General features: G+C 41.2%; 1 protein-coding gene across 1 annotated transcript in view; it reads left to right on the forward strand.

Moving 5' to 3' along the window:
- LOC109967835 (zinc finger protein 585A-like) overlaps positions 1-967 on the forward strand; it is a 7,580-nt gene extending 6,613 nt beyond the window's left edge. The window contains exons 8-9 of the mRNA XM_020613686.1: positions 26-99; positions 188-967. Of these exons, the coding sequence (XP_020469342.1) occupies positions 26-99; positions 188-967 (854 nt within the window). The remainder of the gene's footprint in view (positions 1-25; positions 100-187) is intronic.
- Positions 968-8,952: the final 7,985 nt, after the last annotated feature.

Here is an 8,952-nt window from a genome sequence, read left to right on the forward strand (position 1 = left end):
TCACGATCCGCTTTACTGCAAAGAGTGCGGGAAGATACTCAACAACGGGCCTGCTTTCGAGAGGCACAAACTGATGCACAGGCCAATGCAGTGCACAATGTGCGACAAGACTTTTACTTTACTGAGACGCTTGAGGGAGCACTATGAGAAGCAGCACAACTTCACTGGACCATATCCATGTTCACAGTGTGACAAAACCTTCATCCAGCTGTCCTACCTCGCCATCCACCAGAGGATCCACAAAGGAGAGTTCCCGTACATTTGTAGCATGTGTCCAGAGAAGTTCAGGTCTTCCAACTGCCTGACAGTTCATCAGAGGAAACACACTGGGGAGAAGCCCTTTTTGTGCTGGCAGTGTGGAAAGTGTTACCGCTCGGCCTCGGAGCTCACAGTCCACATGGGAACCCACTCGGAGGAAAGACCGTGGGCCTGCACACAGTGCGACATGGCTTACCGCACAAAGCTGCAGCTGACGAACCACATCGAGCAGATCCACATCGGCGTCAGGTATCCCTGCAACATCTGTGGGAAGCCATTCATGAAGGAGACATCCCTGAAGAGACACGAGCTGATCCACACCGGAGAGAGACCTCACCAGTGCACAGTGTGCGGTAAGACCTTCCTGACAGCCAATGAGCTCAGACTACACACCAGGTACCACACTGGGGAGCGCCCCTACAAGTGTGAAGTGTGTGGCAAAGCCTTCATCCAGTCAGGATATTTGAAGTCACACATGCGCATCCACACAGGAGAGAAGCCATTTAAATGTGACATATGTGACAAAGGCTTCAGGTTGTCGTATCACATGAAGAAACACAGGCGGACCCATGCCGGGAAGACAAAGAGCTACATATGTGAGGAGTGTGGATTAGCATTCCTCCAGAAGAAATCCCTCTGGGAGCACTCGCTCACTCACGATGTGAAAATCAAACCTTCATTTACTGAAGTGAAGATTGAATTTCAGTAGAAATGCTTTTCTTTTCATGCAGGTTGTTTCTCAAGGTTCCTGGCATGGTCAACCAAAAAGGTTCTTGCTTCTTAATTTGTTCCTTGTTATTTGATTTTGACCAATTTGTAAGTTGGTGTTCTTTGCTTTCCTTTGTTCCATTTCTTGTTGTTGTTGTTGTTGTGTAAAGCATATTGATGATCTATAAGGCATGTAATTAATTTCTGCTTTACATGGCTTTTGGAAATAAATCAACTGTCAATGTAACAGCTGCTTCCTTTATTTTTAAGCACGAGTCATTGTAGCAGTAAATAGATCAGGTAAGGGACAGCAATTTCAATGAGCAGTTGGTTGTTTTAAGTTACTGTTACAAACAAAATGCCATACAGACACTAGTTGTTGTATATCACTATACATTTTATGGGTTTGTACTGCTGGTGCACAAAACACGCAATTTAAATATGTCATCATGGATCCTCCTGAAGGATATGTTTCCAGGTTTTAGCCCCTGTTATTAGGTGTTGCTAATATTCTGACCCTCTCATATATGTAGCTGGGAAGGACAAAAACATAGACACATCGGAATATAATCTAGTCCAGTACAACACCTTTAACTATATCGCTGAATTTATGCATTTATGACAATTCCACCCAAAACTGAAACATTCTGAGCTTTGGAAACACAGATGTTAAGGCGGAAGTGTTGCATTGAATTGCTTATTCACCACTGCTGTCTGATTTCAGGCTGCAGCTAATGAGTATTGAGAGTATGAGAAAGTCTAAAATCCAAAGATGTTTTGTTTACTCCCTCATAAAAGAAAAGCAACAGATCCTGACAACTGAGTTCACTGAGTGAATGAAATAGTTTGATTCATTTTCAGCTGATCCATTAATCAGTGTATCAGTGAAGTAGATCTAATTACACATTGAGTACTCAAAATTGTTAGTATTCACTACATAAAAATTTCTCAGTATACTTTCTTTGCAATTGCAAAACAAACACGTCACTGTTTTATACTAATAGGAAATAATACAGTATGTGTGTCAAAGCATTGAGCTATGTTGTAAGCACGTCAGTAGTCTTTTTCAACCACAAGATGGCAGTACAGGATTAACAATGAGGCTCAGGGGTCAGCAGCTGTACTTCACAGGGGAGGGTGAACTGTCAGTGTTGCCACCTGCTGTCACAGCTTGTGTTGAAGAATTTGAACTTCTGCACGCTTCCTAATGTATAAATAATACAGTGTTTATCCTTCATCAACATCTATGACTCCGTTCTCAGTAAGTACTGAAAATGAAATGCAGAAAATCCATCTGTTTTGGTTCTTAGTTCTGGGGAACATGTTTTTTTAATGCAACTTTTTACAACTTAAATTTCCCAATAATAGTTTATATTGGCTCAGTGTCACCTGGCAATTTACTCAGCCCGACTGACTGCTGAAACCACAGCAGCTGCAGCTAGAGTAGCATCTCTGCTACTTTCCAGATAAACTGCTCCCATTTCAGAGAAAAATCAAAAGCCAACTGAGTGAGAGCCTCTTGAGAGTGTTGGGGACAAATCACTTTTTAACCCAAAGCATATTGATTTATATGAGGTTATGACTGCTTTGGCGTGTCCTGAGTAGTTGGGTGCTGGCAGAGATCTCTTTCCTAGACATAGCCAGGTGGTAGGCAGAGAGTAGCAATACACCCACTCTCCAAAAAGCCAGAGAGCTCGTTGTTGTACAGTACACTTCCCTGCATGCTTTGAGGTATCTCGTGCAGGCCCGTGTTGGGCTCGACAGCACGCTATGAGCAAACCCAGATGTGACAGACCACTCGCTGACAGTGAATAGTCCCAAATCAGTGCATTTCTTTGGCTTTTTCATCTGCAGTTTCCCCCTCCATGGTTAGCCTGTAATTCCTGTGCATGCTATTGTTCAGTTATTTGTTTTGTGCTTTTGTTGCTGACTCGGTGGAACATTCCTGAGCGCATGCTCTAACAGACTTTGAGAATACCATGGTGTGGCAAGCCCGGGGAGTAAACAAAATAACATAAACACTCCATGAAAAAGGAAGTCACCAGTGAAAGTGCCACCACCAGGGTGTTTGTTGCCATGATGTTGTGTGACCAATGCACCTGCGGTTTTTGTGGCCACACAGGAAGTCTTTCAGCTCTCCATGATGTTTTAAAGCATTAGTTCCCAACCTGAGTCTGAGAAATGTAAGATACAGTATGTAGTACATGTTTATATTGCCCAAAATTATGTTTATTTTGGCTGAGTGGATGCATCCACCTTTTCAGGCCTTTAAAAATCCTTCCAATTAAACAATCTGAGAGGAACAATCAAAGCTCATGTCCACACTAAGGTCATAACTTGTAGCAAGAGGTCACAAATAGACCCTGATTTGTTTTAAATGTTCAGAATTTTGTCTATTTCATGACGAGAACATTGATAGGAGTATCCCATCAGTATGGTAAATATAAAGTTCCATCATCAGCCAGCTAATTTAGCTTAGTGCAAAGAGAAAGCAGGGGGAAACAGCTAGTCTTTGTCTAGAGGAAACAAAACCTACCTATCAGACCCTCTAAAGCTCATTACGATTATCATGTTATGCAGGGATATAAAAAGTGTTAAAACAACAACTCAAAGTTTTAACATTTTAAGTTACTGGTCCTGCTGATGGTAACTTCATATTTAACTTGTAGGCATTTCAATGATATCAAGCTTTTCATCTAAATCGTGTCAAGAAAACAAATACATATATATCTCACAAGTTTGATCACAAGCCAAAACGATGGGCTGATTTGAAGCTAAGTGACATCTACTGTGTGGTCTACTCTCTGCTCTTGTTGTCGTTGTCTCCAACTGCAGGAGAAAGGATTTCCTGTCAAAAATGATCTGATCAAAGTTAGATAAAGTTATCACCAATAACCAGCTGGTGAACATAGTGGAGCACTTAGCAGTATAAGAGTTATGTATTTTCCCTAGTAGTTGGTAAAGACCAAATCAGAGCTAAGAGAAGAGCAAATATCATACAGATGGGAAGAAATGCAACTGCAAATGACCGGTGTGGTAGGGATGATGTATCTTTATAAGCCAGCCCAGAGGTTAGCATCACCCTGGTTCCCTTGACAAGAAGCCAATGGGAATTTTTCATGGGCTTTTGGATTACTGCAGAAGATGAGCTGTGTGACAACCTGAAGTTTATGACACCAAGCAAATGCCACTTTTTTGATTTTTAAAACCTAATAGCCAGAAGTAAAAAGCTGCTGTTGTACTATAAACAAACTACATCACGGTCCCATGCCTTTGTTAGTGTGCTTATCTCCTCTGTAAAATCCTTTCCTCTTAGTGTGACCTGAACTAGCTAGTGTTCATGGCTGTGTCAGTTAGAATAATTTGTAGATGCGTGCTTTTAAACACAGTGAGGCTGTAAAGGCAGATTAGTGGTCTCATTCAGCCACTTGTTAGCAACCACTTTTTCAAGGCATGTAAAAGCTTTAAAAATCACAAGTGGGGTATTTACTGATGTAGTTTATGTCACAGAATAAACTATTGAAATCTTTTGAACTTGTGTTAACCACAGAGCCTATTTCAGACATCTAACCAAAGCTCCATTCAAAAAAACCCACCGACTTCGGGATGAGGGAGCCAGAAGTGCAAAAATGCTAACTCATTTCCTGGTTTTAGAATTCACTACTACGCTACTAAATATATGATGAGTGGTGGGTTAGCAGTGACAACACTGTAAAGTAATATGTTATTACATATTATGAGACGACCCCCCAAGTGGTGCTTGTTGAATCGATTAGTGCAGCTTTAACTGATACGTTCTGCTAATTGCAATCAGCATTGTTTAGACTTGAATGAATCAGTCACTGTTGTATGTTCTGTTGCATGGAAAAAAAACATAATCGCATTGGCTGGATAGACTGGTAACAGAGAAACATACTGCAAACTAGTGCCTGAAGTATGTGGATATTTTGTTTTCATCACTGGTAAATGGGGGCGCAGCCTCCAAGTCTAGTTTCCAAAGAAACTGATGTGATAACATCCAGTTTTTGAAAATCCTGCTACTTCCATCATGTTCAGCAATCACAAACAGTTAAACTGTCCCTGAGAGCTTGTTGAAAAAGTAGGTTTTGATCATCAACAGGCACCACAGAATTTCCTGATCTTTTTGCCAAAATACTTTGACCTCTGCTTGTTACTATGGAAACATAGCATATCAAAACAAGCGCCCCACTTTTTTGCTTTTACTCCATGACGCACCTTTATTTCTTCCATATGAACAGTATATGGCACAGCGGAGGCCTTCGATAACAATATCCACTCTGAATACAGTGCCACACACAAACTCAAGTACACCACACCCTGTTTAACCACCAAGCTGGGGAAAGTAATATACACAGTTTAAAAAAAAAAAAAAAAATTTAAAAATTACCCTAACAATCACTTGCAATAGATACCCTACTTTCATTGTTTTTGCAAAGCTTTTTTGTTTTAGTCAATGGATAACTGAGGAAATAAAACAGAGAGAACCCACTGAGCTGGAAAAACCCTCAGACTAATCAAGAGAATAGAGAATGATTGCTCTCCTAATCAAGAGTGTGCATGTGCATGCACTTGCTTGTGTGCGTGTCCTGAAGTGAACCTCTGTGTGTGCCCAGACATATCCACAGCCTCACACGTTCCCTCCCAACTTGGGTACCTGCCCTGCAATCCCTGTACACAGCCCTCCATCGTCCTTTGCTGCCGTGGTGTTCACACAATATAAAACCAAAGGCTTTATCTTGTTTTTCATCCACTCTAATTCTTCCTCCGTCCTCTCACTTTCATCCACTTGCATTCATTTGCATTCCCCATGGCTATCTGTATCTGTGGATCCCTCTGACTCTGACATTTGTTTGGCAGGAGGGACCAGACGGGATGCTGTTAACGCTGTAAAAAATGTCAATCTTTGCAAGTCTTTTGTACTGCTTTTTGTTCCATTTGGGGTGATCTAACTGCTTGCTGCCAAATTTGGTGCAAGGATTTTGTCATCGCTGAGTATAACTCTCCTTAAACAAGTCGGATCACTCGCCTATTACCAATGACGTGACAAAATTTAAGAAAACAATTTTTAGAAAGCAGGCATACATTTTAAATACACACACTTATCTATGTCACACCATATTTAAATATTTCCTTAAAAGAAAACGTGTCATTTTGAGACTCATTCCTGATCAAAATGACTTGCAAAGATGGACATTTTTTACAGTGAGCACTTTTCCCTTCCTACACCAGAAGGGAGCGAAAACAAGCCTTTCCCTGGTCAATGAGTTCACTCGAGCGAACATCTCCATAGACAAGACTGTGCAAAAAGAAAAGAGAGTCTGGAAGAGGGAGGGATAGAGAGAAACCTGGCACCAAGGCAGTTCAGAGCACTGGGCTTTGGAGACAGCAAACAAGGGAAGGTCAGCCCCCATCCCCCTCTTCTTCTTCCTCCTACTGCATCAGCAGATGCACTGCACAAGCCCATCATCAATACTGCCAGACCACAGCTACAGCAATAAAAGGAAAATCTGTGATGAAGCATTTACACACTAGATTGTGGGGTTTTTTATTCAAGAGGCAGCAATAGATGACACATCTATGATAAATTACTGCCAGAGAGGCTGATGAGCATCAGTGACTAGCCATCTCCCTGATCTGATGCTAACAAGGTCATCTTCTGGTCTGAAAGCAGCTCAGCCCCTTTAATCAGAGGAGCATCATCATATTCCACATTATATCCTCAGCTCTTGACAGTGATGCAATCCAACAGGGGAGGCAAGCAGAAACACTGCCTTGAGAGGAGGATAGGTCAGGTCACAGACTGAGGCTGTTAACTCGCACGTGTTGGCAGAAAACAGTTAGGAGTTCTTGGAAAGCCATGATGAAAACATAATGAAACCGAAATTTGGCAAGAGCTCAGGATGCAGACGTTATTTAATGCACCAGCTGTCTAGCTGTGAAGTACAGCTGCAATTGTGATTATTTTCATGATCAATTAAACTCCTGATTGTTTTCCTGATTAAACATTTGGTAAAAAGTCTTAAACCCAAAGTGTTGCTGTCATGGCAAACTACAGCCCTTTTCAGTTGTGCACCAGAACCCTGACATTCTCTAGACATTACCCAGTAGAGCTGTTGTGAAAACTCAAATGCCAGTCAGTGGACTTTGCTCTGCCAGCTCCCGAGTACAAGGTTCATGTAAGGTCCGAGTGAGCTGGACGGAGCCCATGTGAGAATACAGGAGTGTACATTCCTGAGTATTCACATGGAGCTAGTGGGTGTGTTGATGACATTCTGCCATGTGAGTGACGCGAAGCCAGAAGAATACAAACGTCCCATGGTGAAGAAAAATGGTCATTTATAACAACAACAAAAATATCAAACTCGAGGCACTACAAGATCGATGCCAGAATCATCAGACAAGGCAAGTCATGGTTGTTTATGACCAAATTACAAACTGGCTACATGACCACGTCATGTCCTACTTTATGCATGTTCTACCCTGATTTCATGGACATAGTTCGGTGTTCATGTGTGGAAATGGCTTGAGAAAATCATGTACATTTGACAAACTGGAACTGGTATATTTTTGGTACCCAATATAATATGCTAGTTTCTATTGATAGAGCAGGAGTCCACCAGTCCCACACAGGGTCTAGATTAAGAGACATTCATGGTTCTGTGGTTCCTAAAGATTATCACTAATAACTTCAACCAGTGTGCAGGTTACATGAAGAGTGATTTCCCCTTTTTTAAATTGTTTTGTATGATTTTTTTTTAAACAAAACTATTCAGTATTTCACAAGAAAAAGCAAATTTATGACAAAAGTTGGAGAAAAATTTTATATTCTATGGCTCCTGTCATGCTAATCAACTTGAGACCCTTCAGTTTTATCTTATGATCTCTTTAAGGGCCCCACTCCTCATGTTGAGAACCAGTGATTTCAGTATATGTTGTGGTTTCTAAACCATGAATGTGATTCAGTGCTATCCACGTTATTACGAGGACATTAGATTGTGCTCGTGTTTTGACCCACTGTACCGCAACAACTCTAACTGTTGTGTATCTTTAGCCTCTGTCTTTTTTGGGTCTAACCTTGCTCACATGAGCCAAGCATGCTGGGATATATGCTGCTGTCGTCTTTTATGATTGGGTCACAGCACTGATCTCCGGTTTAGTGCCTGGATCAGTGCTGATATCCAATCCCTGCCGGAAGCAGCTCCCTTTCAGACATCTAGCTGTGCTCTGGAACACTGGGGTCCTTACGTTAACATGATGAGAGTGGATGGCTCTGCCCAGTGTGTGCCATCAAGCACCGTAAAGCATCTGCCTCTGTAGTTAGCTCCAAAGTGGAGGCTACAATCTGTAACATCAGAAATATGATTAAATGTCATCTTCACCATAAATTCCCGTGTGTTTTTTTTTCTCCACAATTTTTTCACGGCGGTCACTCAGTTTACAGAAGCATCGGATGTCACTTGAAAACAAACCAGCTTCTGAGTTGTCACTGAGTGAAAATCAGCAAAGGAAATTGGATTGATAGTGAATTTTTTTACAAGAAATAGTGACAATAAGCAGAAAAGCAGCAAATGTTTTTTTTTTTATCTCTACAGTTTTAAAAGTATATTTTTTTTTCCATATTTATTCCAGTGCAAAGCTTCTTTTTTTTGTAAAGCTTTTCATTAGGTATCCGTGATAGCAAGGCAGTGTTGACTAAGTGGCAAAGTGTTTTCAATGATTTATTTTACCCTTACCCAAATCGAACTTTGGACTGTCTGCTGAATTACGCAGTGCCAAATTACGCACAGTAAGCAACCGTCATATCATAACTTCCAGCCCGTGTTTAACTTTTCTTTCATGAGCTTTCAGCATATAACACTGTGTGTTATGTGAGAGTGAGCTGCTGCGCCACATTTTTTTTAATCTGAACTACCAACCAAATAATACTGAGAACTAAATTCAGTCCCGTTCTTAGAAAAAAAGAGA

The sequence above is a fragment of the Monopterus albus genome, unplaced genomic scaffold, assembly GCF_001952655.1.
Source record: "Monopterus albus unplaced genomic scaffold, M_albus_1.0 scaffold136.1, whole genome shotgun sequence".
NCBI classification, from domain to species: domain Eukaryota; kingdom Metazoa; phylum Chordata; class Actinopteri; order Synbranchiformes; family Synbranchidae; genus Monopterus; species Monopterus albus.